At 38.7% G+C, this 25,415-nt stretch overlaps 1 protein-coding gene across 1 annotated transcript in view; it reads left to right on the top strand.

Moving 5' to 3' along the window:
• The window catches only part of LOC311050528 (uncharacterized protein), a gene marked incomplete at its 3' end in the record, with an annotated part of 55,407 nt that continues 29,992 nt past the window's right edge, over positions 1 to 25,415 (top strand). The window contains exons 1-4 of the mRNA XM_084064613.1: positions 1 to 106; positions 821 to 957; positions 1,969 to 2,094; positions 2,846 to 3,010. Coding sequence (XP_083920739.1) covers positions 3 to 106; positions 821 to 957; positions 1,969 to 2,094; positions 2,846 to 3,010 — 532 coding nt within the window. The 5' untranslated portion in view covers positions 1 to 2. The remainder of the gene's footprint in view (positions 107 to 820; positions 958 to 1,968; positions 2,095 to 2,845; positions 3,011 to 25,415) is intronic.

Genomic DNA, 25,415 nt, shown 5'->3' on the forward strand with positions numbered 1-25,415 from the left:
CCATGGTGCCTCAGCCGTGCCCTCATGGCACGTACACCCCGCCACAGCAACGAGGGTTACAGGAAGAGAGAGAGTGCTTACCCTGTCCCCCAGGGAAGTACTGCAGGTAAGATAATATGTCGCTGCTGTCGGGCAGAAACCTCATATCTCGATATTTTAACTTTTTGTGTTTTTTCGTAAATGAACGCCCTACTTGATCATAAAACAGCATCACACAAAAGCATCACAAAAGTAGCAGATCTGCAAGCTCGAAATGCGGTGCGAAGCAACACGTTTTGAGCTTGTAGATCTGCTACTTAATTTTTTTTGTTTTTTTATCACAGTGACGAGTGACAGTGACGATATTATATATTGTTCGCTGTCGGGCGGAAACCTTGTATGTCCAAAACTGTACCTTTTTTAGGAAATGGAAAATAGAACACGTGTTCCAATGCAATCCAATGTACTGTAGTTATTATTTAGTCACAAGGTCTTGTTGATACGTTTCATTGGTTACATATTTATAAAACCCACAGATAATTAACCACTTTCACTTTCCAAATATTTCAGAAATAGCTTGTAGATCAGCTATTTTTGCAAATTTTGTGTGATACTATTTGTGACGAAATTGGCCAATAATTTACCAAACAAAACAAGTTGAAATATGGAGACACAAGGTTTCTGCCCGACAGCAACAATATTTTACATACTTATGTCATGTTCAGGAGCCCCGGCTCAACAAACAGCTTAAAATGTCCATTAAATAAAAAAACACTGTTGATTTGTGTCAGATATGTTTTAAATGTATTCAAATAATCAATCAACACTCTGTTCTGTCCAGGGCTGGTAAGATCCAGGGTGTGTGTGCTGCAGGGTACCTGTGCCTTTCAGGCAGTGCAGCCTTCACCCCTCAGGGACACGTTTCCAACTGGAGCCACTGTGAGTGGAAGATGCAGTGCGCTGGAACATGTCCACCAGGTACGCACTGCATTCAACACTTTAAACACTGGAACATGTCCACCAGGTACATGTACGCACTGCATTCAACACTTCAAACACTGGAACATGTCCACCAGGTACGCACTGCATTCAACACTTTAAACACTGGAACATGTCCACCAGGTACGCACTGCATTCAACACTTTAAACACTGGAACATGTCCACCAGGTACACACTGCATTCAACACTTTAAACACTGGAACATTTCCACCAGGTACACACTGCATTCAACACTTTCAAAGTTTTTCACAATTTTGCACAAAAACATTTAATAAAATAATGATCAGCTTGTCTAAATAAAAACAATTCACAAATGTTTTACAAATTGTTTTTCAAATCTTATGCACACATCTCACAACGCATTGCGATGAAATGGTTAAACACTTTAAAAACTACATCAACACCTTTCCAAATCTTTGTTAAATACTGTCACTTAATCGTATTCCATGGCACAGCAGTGTTGCTTGTCTAAGAGTGACACCATCCCTTGGCTTCTACAGGGTATAAATTAGGCTTTATCCCATTCAATCTGGGAACGCATCTGTGTCATTTTAGATTTCTTTGGCTATTCAAAAATAGCGGATCTACAAGCTCATAGCGTGGCACAGAGTGCCGTGCTATGAGCTTGTAAATCTGCTATTTTTGAAAAAGAAGTTTGTGCAAATCTTTTAATATATATATTTTTAAAGCATACATTTGTAACTCAAATATTTGCTTCTTGGGGGTCCCTGGAACAAAACATTTTGAGATGGGGGGTCTGCGCCCTAAAAATGTTTTCTAAATCCTAACAGTATGTTGCTATATCAGTGGTGCTCCAACTTTTCCATGTTAAGGCCCCCCAAAATGATATGTATTTGGCCGCGGACCCCCATCTCACTTGTTCCAGGGAACCCCAGAAGCACAGATGGTAGTAAAAAAAATTAAATAACACAGGTGCGTTCCCGGTCTTAATGGATTAACTAGAAATGCATGCACTTACTTGGTGCCAGGTTTCTTCTGCCCTGAGGGTGTGCTGAGGGCAGAGATGTGCCCTGCCAACACCATCAGACGGTCCCCGGGAGGTGCCAGTCTACAAGATTGCCTGCCCTGCCCGCCTCAACACTGGTGCAAAGCTGGTACTGTACAGCTTTCTAACGCCAAACTGTTTTAACCACTTAAACCCCAGCATCCATATAGTGGGGAACGTTTTTTGCAGTTTTTTGCAAATAGCCGATCTCACAAGCTCACAACACGTTGTGAGCTTGTCGTGAAGAGTCCATTTGGTTACTAACAAGCTTTTGATTGAATACTTTATTAGCAGTTTGCAAAAAAAGCACAGGAAAGTACAGTTAAATACAAGGTCTGCTAATAGAAAAGAAAGCCTGTAGCTTGTTTCCATTGGGGTCCAAGTTGCAGTCACAAGCTGATGTCATGTCGTTTACATAGCAGTAAAGTCCCTAGTATACAGGTGGATCACCTCCACCACCTGTTCTCTCCCCTCCAGATATAGGATTTTAATTTATCAATCAATATAGAGTGATTAAAGGTGTCAAAAGCCTTTTGGAGGTCCAGTGGAGTGGGGTTTTCTGAAGCAATTATTTATTTGGGTAGGTACTGGAACCCCCTCAAGGAACCCACTCTGGGGTCCTAATGGATTGGACCCCAGACATCGGCTATTTGAAAACGACCAGTCAATCTCACAACGCGTCGCAATGCGACAAGTTAAGAGCTGGTAGATCAGCTACTTCCCATACCTTGTATGGGGGTCTTTCTGCCACAAAATACTGTCTGGTGGGGAGTCTGTGGCCAAATAAATCATAATTTGGGGGTCCTTGACGTGAAAAAAGGTTTGAGACTCACTGACTTAAACCCATGACCTCCACACAGGTGACCCAGTCCTGTATCTGTGTCCTGCTGGTCATTACTGTGATGGTTATGGTGCATCGGCAGGACCCAGGGAGTGTCCCTACTATACCTACAGAGCCCTACCTGGGGCGGGCAGCAAGGGAGACTGTCTACCCTGTCCCCCTGGCACACACTGTAACTCCACAGGTACAGTATATACAGCACAGAGCAGTGTTGATTTTGACACCAAATTTTGATTTAGTTTTAATAAAATACCATTTAGTTTTAGTCATCTGAAATGTTTTAGTTTTTTTTTCTTTCTAATACCACAAGATTTGAATCGAGTAAATCTACAGTTGATTTAGTCGACTAAAATGTATTTTGGCGGTGCCTTGATGGCGTCGTACTGGCTGATTTTACACTTGGTTGCATGCTGGAAATAGCCGATCTACAAACAAACAACGCGTCAACTTGTAGATCTGCTATTTTCAGAGTGCAACACCCGAGTGCAACCAAACATAAAATGACTTGTCTTTTAATTCTACTGTATCTCTTCTCCATAGTCCCTCCCTAAAGTTTTAGTCTATTTATAGTCTTTATTTGTTGACAAAATTGTCAATATATTTAGTCTTAGTTTTAGTCACCGTAGTTTCGTTTTAATTTAGTTTTAAAAGGTAGTCGACGAACATTTTTCGACATTATTATAGTACAGTATTATATCTACAGAGAGTAGGCTAGTTAAAACTCTGGCTGACGCATTTTTTAAAAGTTATTATCTGTCAGTTGTTTTCTTTGGCAAGCCAGAAAAAAAATGCATTGCAGTAATCAAGCCGAGAGAAAACAAAAGCGTGGATCAACGTTTTTGCATCGTTCAACGACAGATGGGCTTTAATTAGTGCAATATTTCTAAGATGAAAGAAAGCAATCTTGGTAACATGATTAATGTGTGTATTAAAATTGTATTCAGAATCAATAATAACCCCCAGGTTCTTTACTGCAGTGTTACTTTCTACAGTCAGCTTTCTACTTATTATTGATTCTCTCTGCTCCCTGTTCCCAATTATGAGAACTTCTGTCTTATCCTCATTTAGCTAAGGAAGTTCTCACTCATCCAGCATTTGATGCTGGACAGACAGGTATTATACCTACAGAGAGTACAGTGGTATACTGTAGGTACAGAGAGTATAGTATTATACCTACAGAGAGTACAGTGCTATACCTACAGAGAGTATAGTATTATACCTACAGAGAGTACAGTGTTATACCTACAGACAGTACAGTGTTATACCTACAGACAGTACAGTGTTATACTGTAGCTACAGAGAGTATAGTGTTATACCTACAGAGAGTATAGTATTATACCTACAGAGAGTATAGTGTTATACCTACAGAGAGTATAGTGTTATACCTACAGAGAGTATAGTATTATACCTACAGAGAGTATAGTATTATACCTACAGAGAGTATAGTATTATACCTACAGAGAGTATAGTATTATACCTAAAGAGAGTATAGTGTTATACCTACAGAGAGTATAGTATTATACCTACAGAGAGTATAGTATTATACCTACAGAGAGTATAGTATTATACCTACAGAGAGTATAGTGTTATACCTACAGAGAGTATAGTGTTATACCTACAGAGAGTATAGTGTTATACCTACAGAGAGTATAGTGTTATACCTACAGAGAGTACAGTGCTATACCTACAGAGAGTATAGTGTTATACCTACAGAGAGTACAGTGTTATACCTACAGAGAGTACAGTGTTATACCTACAGAGAGTATAGTGTTATACCTACAGAGAGTACAGTGCTATACCTACAGACAGTACAGTGTTATACCTACAGACAGTACAGTGTTATACCTACAGAGAGTATAGTGTTATACCTACAGAGAGTATAGTGTTATACCTACAGACAGTACAGTGTTATACCTACAGAGAGTATAGTGTTATACCTACAGAGAGTATAGTGTTATACCTACAGAGAGTACAGTGTTATACCTACAGAGAGTACAGTGTTATACCTACAGAGAGTATAGTGTTATACCTACAGAGAGTACAGTGCTATACCTACAGACAGTACAGTGTTATACCTACAGAGAGTATAGTGTTATACCTACAGACAGTACAGTGTTATACCTACAGACAGTACAGTGTTATACCTACAGAGAGTATAGTGTTATACCTACAGACAGTACAGTGTTATACCTACAGAGAGTATAGTGTTATACCTACAGACAGTACAGTGTTATACCTACAGAGAGTATAGTGTTATACCTACAGAGAGTATAGTGTTATACCTACAGAGAGTACAGTGTTATACCTACAGAGAGTACAGTGTTATACCTACAGACAGTACAGTGTTATACCTACAGAGAGTATAGTGTTATACCTACAGAGAGTATAGTGTTATACCTACAGAGAGTATAGTGTTATACCTACAGAGAGTATAGTGTTATACCTACAGAGAGTATAGTGTTATACCTACAGAGAGTATAGTGTTATACCTACAGAGAGTATAGTGTTATACCTACAGAGAGTACAGTGTTATACCTACAGAGAGTATAGTGTTATACCTACAGACAGTACAGTGTTATACCTACAGACAGTACAGTGTTATACCTACAGAGAGTATAGTGTTATACCTACAGAGAGTATAGTGTTATACCTACAGAGAGTATAGTATTATACCTACAGAGAGTATAGTGTTATACCTACAGAGAGTACAGTGTTATACCTACAGAGAGTACAGTGTTATACCTACAGAGAGTATAGTGTTATACCTACAGAGAGTATAGTGTTATACCTACAGACAGTACAGTGTTATACCTACAGACAGTACAGTGTTATACCTACAGAGAGTATAGTGTTATACCTACAGACAGTACAGTGTTATACCTACAGACAGTACAGTGTTATACCTACAGAGAGTATAGTATTATACCTACAGAGAGTATAGTGTTATACCTACAGAGAGTATAGTATTATACCTACAGACAGTACAGTGTTATACCTACAGAGAGTATAGTATTATACCTACAGAGAGTACAGTGTTATACCTACAGAGAGTATAGTGTTATACCTACAGAGAGTATAGTGTTATACCTACAGACAGTACAGTGTTATACCTACAGACAGTACAGTGTTATACCTACAGAGAGTATAGTGTTATACCTACAGACAGTACAGTGTTATACCTACAGAGAGTATAGTGTTATACCTACAGAGAGTACAGTGTTATACCTACAGAGAGTATAGTGTTATACCTACAGACAGTACAGTGTCATACCTACAGAGAGTATAGTGTTATACCTACAGACAGTACAGTGTTATACCTACAGAGAGTATAGTGTTATACCTACAGAGAGTACAGTGTTATACCTACAGAGAGTACAGTGTTATACCTACAGAGAGTATAGTGTTATACCTACAGAGAGTACAGTGTTATACCTACAGACAGTACAGTGTCATACCTACAGAGAGTATAGTGTTATACCTACAGAGAGTACAGTGTTATACCTACAGACAGTACAGTGTTATACCTACAGAGAGTATAGTGTTATACCTACAGAGAGTACAGTGTTATACCTACAGAGAGTATAGTGTTATACCTACAGACAGTACAGTGTTATACCTACAGAGAGTATAGTGTTATACCTACAGAGAGTACAGTGTTATACCTACAGAGAGTATAGTGTTATACCTACAGAGAGTATAGTGTTATACCTACAGAGAGTACAGTGTTATACCTACAGAGAGTACAGTGTTATACCTACAGACAGTACAGTGTTATACCTACAGAGAGTATAGTGTTATACCTACAGAGAGTATAGTGTTATACCTACAGAGAGTACAGTGTTATACCTACAGAGAGTATAGTGTTATACCTACAGACAGTACAGTGTTATACCTACAGACAGTATAGTGTTATACCTACAGAGAGTATAGTGTTATACCTACAGAGAGTACAGTGTTATACCTACAGAGAGTACAGTGTTATACCTACAGACAGTATAGTGTTATACCTACAGAGAGTATAGTGTTATACCTACAGAGAGTACAGTGTTATACCTACAGAGAGTATAGTGTTATACCTACAGAGAGTACAGTGTTATACCTACAGAGAGTATAGTGTTATACCTACAGACAGTACAGTGTTATACCTACAGACAGTATAGTGTTATACCTACAGAGAGTATAGTGTTATACCTACAGAGAGTATAGTGTTATACCTACAGAGAGTATAGTGTTATACCTACAGAGAGTATAGTATTATACCTACAGACAGTACAGTGTTATAACTACAGAGAGTATAGTGTTATACCTACAGACAGTACAGTGTTATAACTACAGAGAGTATAGTGTTATACCTACAGAGAGTATAGTATTATACCTACAGAGAGTATAGTGTTATACCTACAGACAGTACAGTGTTATACCTACAGAGAGTATAGTGTTATACCTACAGAGAGTATAGTGTTATACCTACAGACAGTACAGTGTTATACCTACAGAGAGTATAGTGCTATACCTACAGAGAGTATAGTGTTATACCTACAGAGAGTATAGTGTTATATACCTACAGACAGTACAGTGTTATACCTACAGACAGTACAGTGTTATACCTACAGAGAGTATAGTGTTATACCTACAGAGAGTATAGTGTTATACCTACAGAGAGTATAGTGTTATACCTACAGAGAGTATAGTGTTATACCTACAGAGAGTATAGTGTTATACCTACAGACAGTACAGTGTTATACCTACAGAGAGTATAGTGTTATACCTACAGAGAGTATAGTGTTATACCTACAGAGAGTATAGTGTTATACCTACAGAGAGTATAGTGTTATACCTACAGACAGTACAGTGTTATACCTACAGAGAGTATAGTGTTATACCTACAGAGAGTATAGTGTTATACCTACAGAGAGTATAGTGTTATACCTACAGAGAGTATAGTGTTATACCTACAGAGAGTATAGTGTTATACCTACAGACAGTACAGTGTTATAACTACAGAGAGTATAGTGTTATACCTACAGACAGTACAGTGTTATACCTACAGAGAGTATAGTGTTATACCTACAGAGAGTATAGTGTTATACCTACAGAGAGTATAGTGTTATACCTACAGAGAGTATAGTGTTATACCTACAGAGAGTATAGTGTTATACCTACAGACAGTACAGTATTATACCTACAGAGAGTATAGTGTTATACCTACAGAGAGTATAGTGTTATACCTACAGAGAGTATAGTGTTATACCTACAGAGAGTATAGTGTTATACCTACAGACAGTACAGTATTATACCTACAGAGAGTATAGTGTTATACCTACAGAGAGTATAGTGTTATACCTACAGAGAGTATAGTGTTATACCTACAGAGAGTACAGTGTTATACCTACAGAGAGTACAGTGTTATACCTACAGAGAGTATAGTGTTATACCTACAGAGAGTATAGTGTTATACCTACAGAGAGTATAGTGTTATACCTACAGAGAGTATAGTGTTATACCTACAGAGAGTATAGTGTTATACCTACAGAGAGTACAGTGTTATACCTACAGAGAGTACAGTATTATACCTACAGAGAGTATAGTGTTATACCTACAGAGAGTATAGTGTTATACCTACAGAGAGTATAGTGTTATACCTACAGAGAGTACAGTGTTATACCTACAGAGAGTACAGTGTTATACCTACAGAGAGTATAGTGTTATACCTACAGAGAGTACAGTGTTATACCTACAGAGAGTACAGTGTTATACCTACAGAGAGTACAGTGTTATACCTACAGACAGTACAGTGTTATACCTACAGAGAGTACAGTGTTATACCTACAGACAGTACAGTGTTATACCTACAGAGAGTATAGTGTTATACCTACAGAGAGTATAGTGTTATACCTACAGACAGTACAGTGTTATACCTACAGACAGTACAGTGTTATACCTACAGAGAGTATAGTATTATACCTACAGACAGTACAGTGTTATACCTACAGAGAGTATAGTGTTATACCTACAGACAGTACAGTGTTATAACTACAGAGAGTATAGTGTTATACCTACAGAGAGTATAGTATTATACCTACAGAGAGTATAGTGTTATACCTACAGAGAGTATAGTGTTATACCTACAGAGAGTATAGTGTTATACCTACAGAGAGTATAGTGTTATACCTACAGAGAGTATAGTGTTATACCTACAGAGAGTATAGTGTTATACCTACAGAGAGTATAGTGTTATACCTACAGAGAGTATAGTATTATACCTACAGACAGTACAGTGTTATTGATAGATTGCTTTATCATTTTACAAACACCTTAGGCTCAGATCACACATTCAGTTTCACCACGTTCCAACGGATTTCTCATCGAACACCCAAGAGTACTCCCATCCAATCTAGACCGAACACCCCTTAGAATGAAATGGGGGTTATTCTAGATTTAGACTGAATACAGATACCTCGTGGGTTATTCTAGAAGATGATCCGGAAAAGTGCTCACGGCTCACTCATAGTGATGACCGCGGAGAGAAAATCGTTAGACCCGGATAACTCACTCAGATCGCGTTTTGGATACACATAGTGATGACGCACGTCTGTCAATATCTGTGATTTCATACACACTACAGTATACAATTTGCAGGAAATAAATCACTCTGTTGCTTCTAAAACAAGCAAAATATCCTAAGATTTCACTGCTTATTCAGTGCTTAGGCCTATGTCTATATGCACGCAGATAGACAACTTTTGTGTCTCACTCACGTGCTATCTTATAGTTGTGTGATCAGCGTTCAAATGCCGTCGGCCGTTCCTTGAAGAGCAGATGATAAGACGAGATGACCACCGGCCTGGAGGCGAATTCAACGCTCCAGGATTTTTTCAGGATCCGGGTCCTGGCTGCAGACTTTTCCAGCGGCGTCTTCCTTCTTACTCTTCTTGGAACAGCTCTGACATCCGGCTCGAAGGACCATTGTAATGATAGATTGCTTTATCATTTTACAAACACCTTAGGCTCAGATCACACATTGGAATAAGATAGACACAGACACAACGGAGATCTCCTTCTTTTTACTTGCGCAAGGAGCAATGTACAGCTTGACCTGAATCATTTCTGGAGTACAAATACTTTTACATTGGTTTATATAGCAACATGAGACAGGAGATACAGTTAAGCAGGAGGCAGGGCTTAGGAAGTACTCTATGAGTACTCAGTACTTGAAGTTAGCAGGCAGAGCAGAGGATACAGAGACAGCAAGCTTCTGCTGGACTTAGAGATAAGGAAACTATGTAAACATCTGTAGCTGTAACGATAACAAACCACCTAATATGCAGTCTCTGGCTCCTGCACACATAAGGAGAAGAATATACATCATCTATTCAATTGAATGATTAATTAGTTGAACACATTAACAATATGAATAGAACTTATAAACCCACATTACATAGAACTGAGAATCGGCTCTGTCAGTTATACCTACAGAGAGTATAGTATTATACCTACAGACAGTACAGTGTTATACCTACAGAGAGTATAGTATTATACCTACAGACAGTACAGTGTTATACCTACAGAGAGTACAGTGTTATACCTACAGAGAGTATAGTATTATACCTACAGAGAGTATAGTGTTATACCTACAGACAGTACAGTGTTATACCTACAGAGAGTACAGTGTTATACCTACAGAGAGTATAGTGTTATACCTACAGAGAGTATAGTGTTATACCTACAGACAGTACAGTGTTATACCTACAGAGAGTATAGTGTTATACCTACAGAGAGTATAGTATTATACCTACAGAGAGTATAGTATTATACCTACAGAGAGTATAGTGTTATACCTACAGAGAGTATAGTGTTATACCTACAGAGAGTATAGTGTTATACCTACAGAGAGTATAGTGTTATACCTACAGAGAGTATAGTGTTATACCTACAGAGAGTATAGTATTATACCTACAGAGAGTATAGTGTTATACCTACAGACAGTACAGTGTTATACCTACAGACAGTACAGTGTTATACCTACAGAGAGTACAGTGTTATACCTACAGAGAGTATAGTATTATACCTACAGAGAGTACAGTATTATACCTACAGAGAGTATAGTGTTATACCTACAGAGAGTATAGTGTTATACCTACAGAGAGTATAGTGTTATACCTACAGACAGTACAGTGTTATACCTACAGAGAGTACAGTGTTATACCTACAGAGAGTATAGTATTATACCTACAGAGAGTATAGTGTTATACCTACAGACAGTACAGTGTTATACCTACAGAGAGTATAGTATTATACCTACAGAGAGTACAGTATTATACCTACAGAGAGTATAGTGTTATACCTACAGAGAGTATAGTGTTATACCTACAGAGAGTATAGTGTTATACCTACAGAGAGTATAGTATTATACCTACAGACAGTACAGTGTTATACCTACAGAGAGTATAGTGTTATACCTACAGAGAGTATAGTATTATACCTACAGAGAGTATAGTATTATACCTACAGACAGTACAGTGTTATACCTACAGAGAGTATAGTGTTATACCTACAGAGAGTATAGTGTTATACCTACAGAGAGTATAGTGTTATACCTACAGAGAGTATAGTGTTATACCTACAGAGAGTATAGTATTATACCTACAGAGAGTATAGTATTATACCTACAGAGAGTATAGTGTTATACCTACAGAGAGTATAGTGCTATACCTACAGAGAGTATAGTGTTATACCTACAGAGAGTATAGTGTTATACCTACAGAGAGTATAGTGTTATACCTACAGAGAGTATAGTGTTATACCTACAGAGAGTATAGTGTTATACCTACAGAGAGTACAATGTTATACCTACAGAGAGTATAGTGTTATACCTACAGAGAGTACAGTGCTATACCTACAGAGAGTATAGTGTTATACCTACAGAGAGTATAGTGTTATACCTACAGAGAGTATAGTGTTATACCTACAGAGAGTATAGTGCTATACCTACAGAGAGTATAGTGTTATACCTACAGAGAGTATAGTGTTATACCTACAGAGAGTATAGTGTTATACCTACAGAGAGTATAGTGTTATACCTACAGAGAGTATAGTATTATACCTACAGACAGTACAGTGTTATACCTACAGAGAGTATAGTATTATACCTACAGAGAGTACAGTATTATACCTACAGAGAGTATAGTGTTATACCTACAGAGAGTACAGTGTTATACCTACAGAGAGTACAGTGTTATACCTACAGAGAGTACAGTGTTATACCTACAGAGAGTATAGTGTTATACCTACAGACAGTACAGTGTTATACCTACAGAGAGTATAGTATTATACCTACAGAGAGTATAGTGTTATACCTACAGAGAGTATAGTATTATACCTACAGAGAGTATAGTGTTATACCTACAGAGAGTATAGTGTTATACCTACAGAGAGTATAGTATTATACCTACAGAGAGTATAGTGTTATACCTACAGACAGTATAGTGTTATACCTACAGAGAGTATAGTATTATACCTACAGAGAGTATAGTGTTATACCTACAGAGAGTATAGTATTATACCTACAGAGAGTATAGTGTTATACCTACAGAGAGTATAGTGTTATACCTACAGAGAGTATAGTATTATACCTACAGAGAGTATAGTATTATACCTACAGAGAGTACAGTGTTATACCTACAGAGAGTATAGTATTATACCTACAGAGAGTACAGTGTTATACCTACAGAGAGTATAGTATTATACCTACAGAGAGTACAGTGCTATACCTACAGAGAGTACAGTGTTATACCTACAGAGAGTATAGTATTATACCTACAGAGAGTATAGTATTATACCTACAGAGAGTATAGTATTATACCTACAGAGAGTACAGTGTTATACCTACAGAGAGTATAGTATTATACCTACAGAGAGTACAGTGTTATACCTACAGAGAGTATAGTATTATACCTACAGAGAGTATAGTATTATACCTACAGAGAGTATAGTATTATACCTACAGAGAGTACAGTGTTATACCTACAGAGAGTACAGTGTTATACCTACAGAGAGTATAGTATTATACCTACAGAGAGTATAGTATTATACCTACAGAGAGTATAGTATTATACCTACAGAGAGTATAGTGTTATACCTACAGAGAGTACAGTATTATACCTACAGAGAGTATAGTATTATACCTACAGAGAGTATAGTATTATACCTACAGAGAGTACAGTGTTATACCTACAGAGAGTATAGTATTATACCTACAGAGAGTACAGTGTTATAACTACAGAGAGTATAGTGTTATACCTACAGACAGTACAGTGTTATACCTACAGAGAGTATAGTGTTATACCTACAGACAGTACAGTGTTATAACTACAGAGAGTATAGTGTTATACCTACAGAGAGTATAGTGTTATACCTACAGACAGTACAGTGTTATAACTACAGAGAGTATAGTGTTATACCTACAGACAGTACAGTGTTATACCTACAGAGAGTATAGTGTTATACCTACAGAGAGTATAGTGTTATACCTACAGACAGTACAGTGTTATACCTACAGAGAGTATAGTGTTATACCTACAGAGAGTATAGTGTTATACCTACAGACAGTACAGTGTTATACCTACAGAGAGTATAGTGTTATACCTACAGAGAGTATAGTGTTATACCTACAGACAGTACAGTGTTATACCTACAGAGAGTATAGTGCTATACCTACAGAGAGTATAGTGTTATACCTACAGAGAGTATAGTATTATACCTACAGAGAGTATAGTGTTATATACCTACAGACAGTACAGTATTATACCTACAGAGAGTATAGTGTTATACCTACAGAGAGTATAGTGTTATACCTACAGAGAGTATAGTGTTATACCTACAGACAGTACAGTGTTATACCTACAGAGAGTATAGTGTTATACCTACAGAGAGTATAGTGTTATACCTACAGAGAGTATAGTGTTATACCTACAGAGAGTATAGTGTTATACCTACAGAGAGTATAGTGTTATACCTACAGAGAGTATAGTGTTATACCTACAGACAGTACAGTGTTATACCTACAGAGAGTATAGTGTTATACCTACAGAGAGTATAGTGTTATACCTACAGAGAGTATAGTGTTATACCTACAGAGAGTATAGTGTTATACCTACAGAGAGTATAGTGTTATACCTACAGACAGTACAGTGTTATACCTACAGAGAGTATAGTGTTATACCTACAGACAGTACAGTGTTATACCTACAGACAGTACAGTGTTATACCTACAGAGAGTATAGTATTATACCTACAGAGAGTATAGTGTTATACCTACAGAGAGTATAGTATTATACCTACAGAGAGTATAGTGTTATACCTACAGAGAGTATAGTATTATACCTACAGAGAGTATAGTGTTATACCTACAGAGAGTATAGTGTTATACCTACAGAGAGTATAGTGTTATACCTACAGAGAGTATAGTGTTATACCTACAGACAGTACAGTGTTATACCTACAGAGAGTATAGTGCTATACCTACAGAGAGTATAGTGTTATACCTACAGACAGTACAGTGTTATACCTACAGACAGTACAGTGTTATACCTACAGAGAGTACAGTGTTATACCTACAGACAGTACAGTGTTATACCTACAGAGAGTACAGTGTTATACCTACAGACAGTACAGTGTTATACCTACAGACAGTACAGTGTTATACCTACAGAGAGTACAGTGTTATACCTACAGAGAGTATAGTGCTATACCTACAGAGAGTACAGTGTTATACCTACAGAGAGTACAGTGTTATACCTACAGAGAGTATAGTGCTATACCTACAGAGAGTATAGTGTTATACCTACAGACAGTACAGTGTTATACCTACAGAGAGTATAGTGTTATACCTACAGAGAGTACAGTGTTATACCTACAGAGAGTACAGTGTTATACCTACAGAGAGTATAGTGTTATACCTACAGACAGTACAGTGTCATACCTACAGAGAGTATAGTGTTATACCTACAGACAGTACAGTGTTATACCTACAGAGAGTATAGTGTTATACCTACAGAGAGTACAGTGTTATACCTACAGAGAGTATAGTGTTATACCTACAGAGAGTACAGTGTTATACCTACAGACAGTACAGTGTCATACCTACAGAGAGTATAGTGTTATACCTACAGAGAGTACAGTGTTATACCTACAGACAGTACAGTGTTATACCTACAGAGAGTATAGTGTTATACCTACAGAGAGTACAGTGTTATACCTACAGAGAGTACAGTGTTATACCTACAGACAGTACAGTGTTATACCTACAGAGAGTATAGTGTTATACCTACAGAGAGTACAGTGTTATACCTACAGAGAGTACAGTGTTATACCTACAGAGAGTACAGTGTTATACCTACAGAGAGTACAGTGTTATACCTACAGAGAGTACAGTGTTATACCTACAGACAGTACAGTGTTATACCTACAGAGAGTACAGTGTTATACCTACAGACAGTACAGTGTTATACCTACAGACAGTACAGTGTTATACCTACAGACAGTACAGTGTTATACCTACAGACAGTACAGTGTTATACCTACAGAGAGTATAGTATTATACCTACAGAGAGTATAGTGTTATACCTACAGACAGTACAGTGTTATACCTACAGACAGTACAGTGTTATACCTACAGACAGTACAGTGTTATACCTACAGAGAGTATAGTATTATACCTACAGAGAGTATAGTGTTATACCTACAGACAGTACAGTGTTATACCTACAGACAGTACAGTGTTATACCTACAGACAGTACAGTGTTATACCTACAGAGAGTATAGTGTTATACCTACAGAGAGTATAGTATTATACCTACAGAGAGTACAGTGTTATACCTACAGAGAGTATAGTGTTATACCTACAGAGAGTATAGTATTATACCTACAGAGAGTATAGTGTTATACCTACAGAGAGTATAGTATTATACCTACAGAGAGTACAGTGTTATACCTACAGAGAGTATAGTGTTATACCTACAGAGAGTATAGTATTATACCTACAGAGAGTACAGTGTTATACCTACAGAGAGTATAGTGTTATACCTACAGAGAGTATAGTATTATACCTACAGAGAGTATAGTGTTATACCTACAGACAGTACAGTGTTATACCTACAGACAGTACAGTGTTATACCTACAGAGAGTATAGTGTTATACCTACAGACAGTACAGTGTTATACCTACAGACAGTACAGTGTTATACCTACAGACAGTACAGTGTTATAACTAAAGAGAGTATAGTGTTATACCTACAGAGAGTATAGTGTTATACCTACAGAGAGTATAGTGTTATACCTACAGACAGTACAGTGTTATACCTACAGACAGTACAGTGTTATAACTAAAGAGAGTATAGTGTTATACCTACAGAGAGTATAGTGTTATACCTACAGAGAGTATAGTGTTATACCTACAGAGAGTATAGTGTTATACCTACAGACAGTATAGTGTTATACCTACAGAGAGTACAGTGTTATACCTACAGAGAGTATAGTGTTATACCTACAGAGAGTATAGTGTTATACCTACAGAGAGTATAGTGTTATACCTACAGAGAGTATAGTGTTATACCTACAGAGAGTATAGTGTTATACCTACAGACAGTACAGTGTTATACCTACAGAGAGTATAGTGTTATACCTACAGAGAGTATAGTGTTATACCTACAGAGAGTATAGTGTTATACCTACAGAGAGTATAGTGTTATACCTACAGAGAGTATAGTGTTATACCTACAGAGAGTATAGTGTTATACCTACAGAGAGTATAGTGTTATACCTACAGAGAGTATAGTGTTATACCTACAGAGAGTATAGTGTTATACCTACAGAGAGTATAGTGTTATACCTACAGAGAGTATAGTGTTATACCTACAGAGAGTATAGTGTTATACCTACAGAGAGTATAGTGTTATACCTACAGAGAGTATAGTGTTATACCTACAGAGAGTATAGTATTATACCTACAGAGAGTATAGTATTATACCTACAGACAGTACAGTGTTATACCTACAGACAGTACAGTGTTATACCTACAGAGAGTATAGTATTATACCTACAGACAGTACAGTGTTATACCTACAGAGAGTACAGTGTTATACCTACAGAGAGTATAGTATTATACCTACAGAGAGTACAGTGTTATACCTACAGACAGTACAGTGTTATACCTACAGACAGTACAGTGTTATACCTACAGAGAGTATAGTGTTATACCTACAGAGAGTATAGTATTATACCTACAGAGAGTATAGTATTATACCTACAGAGAGTATAGTGTTATACCTACAGACAGTACAGTGTTATACCTACAGAGAGTATAGTGTTATACCTACAGAGAGTATAGTGTTATACCTACAGAGAGTATAGTGTTATACCTACAGACAGTACAGTGTTATACCTACAGAGAGTATAGTGTTATACCTACAGAGAGTATAGTATTATACCTACAGAGAGTATAGTGTTATACCTACAGAGAGTATAGTGTTATACCTACAGAGAGTATAGTATTATACCTACAGAGAGTATAGTGTTATACCTACAGAGAGTATAGTATTATACCTACAGAGAGTATAGTATTATACCTACAGAGAGTATAGTATTATACCTACAGAGAGTACAGTGTTATACCTACAGAGAGTATAGTATTATACCTACAGAGAGTACAGTGTTATACCTACAGAGAGTATAGTATTATACCTACAGAGAGTATAGTGTTATACCTACAGAGAGTATAGTATTATACCTACAGAGAGTATAGTGTTATACCTACAGAGAGTATAGTGTTATACCTACAGAGAGTATAGTATTATACCTACAGAGAGTATAGTATTATACCTACAGAGAGTATAGTATTATACCTACAGAGAGTATAGTATTATACCTACAGAGAGTATAGTATTATACCTACAGAGAGTATAGTATTATACCTACAGAGAGTACAGTGTTATACCTACAGAGAGTATAGTATTATACCTACAGAGAGTACAGTGTTATACCTACAGAGAGTATAGTATTATACCTACAGAGAGTACAGTGTTATACCTACAGAGAGTACAGTGTTATACCTACAGAGAGTATAGTATTATACCTACAGAGAGTATAGTGTTATACCTACAGAGAGTATAGTGTTATACCTACAGAGAGTACAGTGCTATACCTACAGAGAGTATAGTGTTATACCTACAGACAGTACAGTGTTATAACTACAGAGAGTATAGTGTTATACCTACAGACAGTACAGTGTTATAACTACAGAGAGTATAGTGTTATACCTACAGAGAGTATAGTGTTATACCTACAGAGAGTATAGTGTTATAACTACAGAGAGTATAGTGTTATACCTACAGAGAGTATAGTGTTATACCTACAGAGAGTATAGTGTTATACCTACAGACAGTACAGTGTTATAACTACAGAGAGTATAGTGTTATACCTACAGAGAGTATAGTGTTATACCTACAGAGAGTATAGTGTTATACCTACAGACAGTACAGTGTTATAACTACAGAGAGTATAGTGTTATACCTACAGAGAGTATAGTGTTATACCTACAGAGAGTATAGTGTTATACCTACAGACAGTACAGTGTTATAACTACAGAGAGTATAGTGTTATACCTACAGACAGTACAGTGTTATACCTACAGAGAGTATAGTGTTATACCTACAGAGAGTATAGTGTTATACCTACAGACAGTACAGTGTTATAACTACAGAGAGTATAGTGTTATACCTACAGACAGTACAGTGTTATAACTACAGAGAGTATAGTGTTATACCTACAGAGAGTATAGTATTATACCTACAGAGAGTATAGTGTTATACCTACAGACAGTACAGTGTTATACCTACAGAGAGTATAGTGTTATACCTACAGAGAGTATAGTGTTATACCTACAGACAGTACAGTGTTATACCTACAGAGAGTATAGTGCTATACCTACAGAGAGTATAGTGTTATACCTACAGAGAGTATAGTGTTATATACCTACAGACAGTACAGTGTTATACCTACAGACAGTACAGTGTTATACCTACAGAGAGTATAGTGTTATACCTACAGAGAGTATAGTGTTATACCTACAGAGAGTATAGTGTTATACCTACAGAGAGTATAGTGTTATACCTACAGACAGTACAGTGTTATACCTACAGAGAGTATAGTGTTATACCTACAGAGAGTATAGTGTTATACCTACAGAGAGTATAGTGTTATACCTACAGAGAGTATAGTGTTATACCTACAGAGAGTATAGTGTTATACCTACAGACAGTACAGTGTTATACCTACAGAGAGTATAGTGTTATACCTACAGAGAGTATAGTGTTATACCTACAGAGAGTATAGTGTTATACCTACAGAGAGTATAGTGTTATACCTACAGAGAGTATAGTGTTATACCTACAGACAGTACAGTATTATACCTACAGAGAGTATAGTGTTATACCTACAGAGAGTATAGTGTTATACCTACAGAGAGTATAGTGTTATACCTACAGAGAGTATAGTGTTATACCTACAGACAGTACAGTATTATACCTACAGAGAGTATAGTGTTATACCTACAGAGAGTATAGTGTTATACCTACAGAGAGTATAGTGTTATACCTACAGAGAGTACAGTGTTATACCTACAGAGAGTACAGTGTTATACCTACAGAGAGTATAGTGTTATACCTACAGAGAGTATAGTGTTATACCTACAGAGAGTATAGTGTTATACCTACAGAGAGTATAGTGTTATACCTACAGAGAGTATAGTGTTATACCTACAGAGAGTACAGTGTTATACCTACAGAGAGTACAGTATTATACCTACAGAGAGTATAGTGTTATACCTACAGAGAGTATAGTGTTATACCTACAGAGAGTATAGTGTTATACCTACAGAGAGTACAGTGTTATACCTACAGAGAGTACAGTGTTATACCTACAGAGAGTATAGTGTTATACCTACAGAGAGTACAGTGTTATACCTACAGAGAGTACAGTGTTATACCTACAGAGAGTACAGTGTTATACCTACAGACAGTACAGTGTTATACCTACAGAGAGTACAGTGTTATACCTACAGACAGTACAGTGTTATACCTACAGAGAGTATAGTGTTATACCTACAGAGAGTATAGTGTTATACCTACAGACAGTACAGTGTTATACCTACAGACAGTACAGTGTTATACCTACAGAGAGTATAGTATTATACCTACAGACAGTACAGTGTTATACCTACAGAGAGTATAGTGTTATACCTACAGACAGTACAGTGTTATAACTACAGAGAGTATAGTGTTATACCTACAGAGAGTATAGTATTATACCTACAGAGAGTATAGTGTTATACCTACAGAGAGTATAGTGTTATACCTACAGAGAGTATAGTGTTATACCTACAGAGAGTATAGTGTTATACCTACAGAGAGTATAGTGTTATACCTACAGAGAGTATAGTGTTATACCTACAGAGAGTATAGTGTTATACCTACAGAGAGTATAGTATTATACCTACAGACAGTACAGTGTTATTGATAGATTGCTTTATCATTTTACAAACACCTTAGGCTCAGATCACACATTCAGTTTCACCACGTTCCAACGGATTTCTCATCGAACACCCAAGAGTACTCCCATCCAATCTAGACCGAACACCCCTTAGAATGAAATGGGGGTTATTCTAGATTTAGACTGAATACAGATACCTCGTGGGTTATTCTAGAAGATGATCCGGAAAAGTGCTCACGGCTCACTCATAGTGATGACCGCGGAGAGAAAATCGTTAGACCCGGATAACTCACTCAGATCGCGTTTTGGATACACATAGTGATGACGCACGTCTGTCAATATCTGTGATTTCATACACACTACAGTATACAATTTGCAGGAAATAAATCACTCTGTTGCTTCTAAAACAAGCAAAATATCCTAAGATTTCACTGCTTATTCAGTGCTTAGGCCTATGTCTATATGCACGCAGATAGACAACTTTTGTGTCTCACTCACGTGCTATCTTATAGTTGTGTGATCAGCGTTCAAATGCCGTCGGCCGTTCCTTGAAGAGCAGATGATAAGACGAGATGACCACCGGCCTGGAGGCGAATTCAACGCTCCAGGATTTTTTCAGGATCCGGGTCCTGGCTGCAGACTTTTCCAGCGGCGTCTTCCTTCTTACTCTTCTTGGAACAGCTCTGACATCCGGCTCGAAGGACCATTGTAATGATAGATTGCTTTATCATTTTACAAACACCTTAGGCTCAGATCACACATTGGAATAAGATAGACACAGACACAACGGAGATCTCCTTCTTTTTACTTGCGCAAGGAGCAATGTACAGCTTGACCTGAATCATTTCTGGAGTACAAATACTTTTACATTGGTTTATATAGCAACATGAGACAGGAGATACAGTTAAGCAGGAGGCAGGGCTTAGGAAGTACTCTATGAGTACTCAGTACTTGAAGTTAGCAGGCAGAGCAGAGGATACAGAGACAGCAAGCTTCTGCTGGACTTAGAGATAAGGAAACTATGTAAACATCTGTAGCTGTAACGATAACAAACCACCTAATATGCAGTCTCTGGCTCCTGCACACATAAGGAGAAGAATATACATCATCTTTCCACTCAAACAGAGAGCGTCTCCTTCCCAAACCCCAATGGTTCTAATCAGCCCCCCGCCCACAGGAGTGGCCCAATTCACTCACAACTTGCTACACAAATCACTCATGAAAAAATATATAACCTCCTACATTCCATTTTCAACCTTCACATCTGTCTCCTTCTCTAATAATCATAAAGTGCTATATATTTCATCTCGCACTTTACTTCCGGATGGTTCGTTTTGCACCTTTTTTGCCACATCGGTCACGGGAAAGAAATAAGCACTGCCGTGGTCTATGGAAACGACCCCAAAAGTGCACCCAAATAAGCCCAGAATCGCTTATACAAACAGTCAGACCTGGCAACGCAGCCTACGCCAATCATGCGTGAGAGATCTACAAGCTATGGGGCAGAGACGCCACCGTATCTTAGCAACAACGACAGCGCTCACTCTCATTGGTCGTGTCACGCTAAGAGCAGTTCCCAGACAATGGCATCGCAGAGAGCTTGCTGTAGCCATCAGAGTCAGTCGCATCAACGACGGACAGGGAGCTGTGACAGCTGGCATGTAGCTAACGCTAACGTGGTTGTTGTCATGCCTGCAGCGGCTGTGCAATCACTTTGTCAACAATGCACGTTCCTGTGATGAATGTTATTATTGCTGCTCAGTTAGTCCATTGTAGATGGTGTATATTGTGGCCTTGTGTGTCTTCAGGAGAACTGTGTAGCTCCACAGCAACTAACGTAATGGCAGGACCGCCCGTGCAACGCATGTTTAGGCTGCATTATGGTCATGTAGTAATTTCAGATAATTTCGCTCCGATTAGAGCAGTGCTTATCAACCCTTTCAGGCCCCCCCCCCCCCCCCCCCAAATAAACGTAATTGATCTGGGGACCCCCACATTTTGTTTGACTCCGTTCCACAAGAAAATATTGAGAAAATAGCAGATCTACAAGCTCGAAACGCCTCACGTTGAGAGGCTTTGTAAGCTTGTACATCGGCTATTTTCTACATGATTGCCTCTTTCTTAGATTATTTCACAATGTGGCCAATGTTTTTATAGTATAGTTTGTTGACTACTTTTGTTGCAGAAATGGTCATTTCCTTTACTTTCGTTTTTTTATTTTCTCCGCCAGGCCGAAAGGCATGGCGCAAGACTATGTTTCACCCCCTGTCCGTCCGTCTGTGATAGCTAATCTCTCACATCGTTGACTTGATCGCAGCGAAACTGTGCACACACACTCCCTGGATGGCAATTCACAACCTCTGCCCTATTTCTTTCACATGGCCCTGTTACAGTGCCACCAGGAGGCCGCTTTTTGCTAAACACATTTTCTCACAGTACTCCTACATATTTTGCCCAAACATCACGCAAATCGGTACACAGTATCTCCACAGTCATTAAAAAAAACGGCTCTTTCAGATTTTTCATATTCCATCCTGATTGGCTAAAATGGCTTCCAAAGTCTGCAGGACTGCTCCGTTTGGACCAAAATGCCTCACATTATGAACACAGCATGCACTTTCCGTGCAACTTTGCACCCACATTCCCACTATGCCGAGGAAGACATTCCACTTGAGATTTCTCTACTCAGCCTCATGGTGGCGCTATAACAGCCCGATGTGGAGAGTCAGTGAGAGCTGGATAAACGAGGTAAAATGTGTCAAAAGGACTCTGTACGGCTGTCGATAAATGAACACATGACGTCGGTGGGAGAGGAGATATTGTGTCTTTTGGACAAACAGCAGCGTGGTGCTGATGTTTGTTGTGTGAAGCAGCTTAATATCAGAGTGTTTGTGTTGGAGCGCCTCAGTGCGGCTGCAGAGTTCATGTGCAACCTCTTCCAGAGAGAGACAGAGACACTAGAAACTCTGCTGGAGAAAAAAACAACACTGCTGGGCATTGACTTTCATATGGACATTGATCTACACACTGCAGGTATATCTGCTACACACACAACATCAAACTACACACTACAGGTATGATGCAGCGTTTGCATTCCAGCCAGCATGCCAGCGTAGTTCCCATATGGTTTCAAGGTCGGCTATTTTCTACATGATTGCCTCTTTCTTAGATTATTTCACAATGTGGCCAATGTTTTTATAGTATAGTTTGTTGACTACTTTTGTTGCAGAAATGGTCATTTCCTTTACTTTCGTTTTTTTATTTTCTCCGCCAGGCCGAAAGGCATGGCGCAAGACTATGTTTCACCCCCTGTCCGTCCGTCTGTGATAGCTAATCTCTCACATCGTTGACTTGATCGCAGCGAAACTGTGCACACACACTCCCTGGATGGCAATTCACAACCTCTGCCCTATTTCTTTCACATGGCCCTGTTACAGTGCCACCAGGAGGCCGCTTTTTGCTAAACACATTTTCTCACAGTACTCCTACATATTTTGCCCAAACATCACGCAAATCGGTACACAGTATCTCCACAGTCATTAAAAAAAACGGCTCTTTCAGATTTTTCATATTCCATCCTGATTGGCTAAAATGGCTTCCAAAGTCTGCAGGACTGCTCCGTTTGGACCAAAATGCCTCACATTATGAACACAGCATGCACTTTCCGTGCAACTTTGCACCCACATTCCCACTATGCCGAGGAAGACATTCCACTTGAGATTTCTCTACTCAGCCTCATGGTGGCGCTATAACAGCCCGATGTGGAGAGTCAGTGAGAGCTGGATAAACGAGGTAAAATGTGTCAAAAGGACTCTGTACGGCTGTCGATAAATGAACACATGACGTCGGTGGGAGAGGAGATATTGTGTCTTTTGGACAAACAGCAGCGTGGTGCTGATGTTTGTTGTGTGAAGCAGCTTAATATCAGAGTGTTTGTGTTGGAGCGCCTCAGTGCGGCTGCAGAGTTCATGTGCAACCTCTTCCAGAGAGAGACAGAGACACTAGAAACTCTGCTGGAGAAAAAAACAACACTGCTGGGCATTGACTTTCATATGGACATTGATCTACACACTGCAGGTATATCTGCTACACACACAACATCAAACTACACACTACAGGTATGATGCAGCGTTTGCATTCCAGCCAGCATGCCAGCGTAGTTCCCATATGGTTTCAAGGTGGGCTAAACCATATGGACCCCATGTCAGCAATGTCAGCGGCATCCACTTCAGTCCCAACTGTGATGCCCATGCAGGCTATAAGTAGCTTCTACCTGGCCCTTAGGTGGGCCCCAACTAGCCATGTTTATGTGGGACCAAGGCGGCTCCTACCTGGGTTTGCCCATGCAGGCTTTAACTGGGTTCTACCTGGGCCCTAGGTGTACCCTAACCAACCAGAGTGCAGTGCCCATCGCTCCAATTGTTGTGACGTCAGGGCTCTCAATACTGCACATTGGTGGAGGAGGAGGGGCCGCAGGGCGACCGCACACATCGCTGAACCAATGGTAGCCCACGGATGTTTCCTCTGGGGATTTACAATCTGCCCCTCTATGCCACATATCATCCGCACTACAGGGTCTTCACTGACCGAGCCACGGCCCCACTGGCCCTCATGACGCTACGCCACTTATATGAGCTGCCAAGTGGCCGCGGGCGCTACGTGCGCGTGGCTGCGGGCTAGACGCGAGCCCCCGCGTAGCGGGGGCGAGCTTCTAGTCTATTCAATTGAATGATTAATTAGTTGAACACATTAACAATATGAATAGAACTTATAAACCCACATTACATAGAACTGAGAATCGGCTCTGTCAGTTATACCTACAGAGAGTATAGTATTATACCTACAGACAGTACAGTGTTATACCTACAGAGAGTATAGTATTATACCTACAGACAGTACAGTGTTATACCTACAGAGAGTACAGTGTTATACCTACAGAGAGTATAGTATTATACCTACAGAGAGTATAGTGTTATACCTACAGACAGTACAGTGTTATACCTACAGAGAGTACAGTGTTATACCTACAGAGAGTATAGTGTTA

This window comes from Gymnoscopelus microlampas, assembly GCF_963454915.1.
Source record: "Gymnoscopelus microlampas genome assembly, chromosome: 8".
NCBI classification, from domain to species: domain Eukaryota; kingdom Metazoa; phylum Chordata; class Actinopteri; order Myctophiformes; family Myctophidae; genus Gymnoscopelus; species Gymnoscopelus microlampas.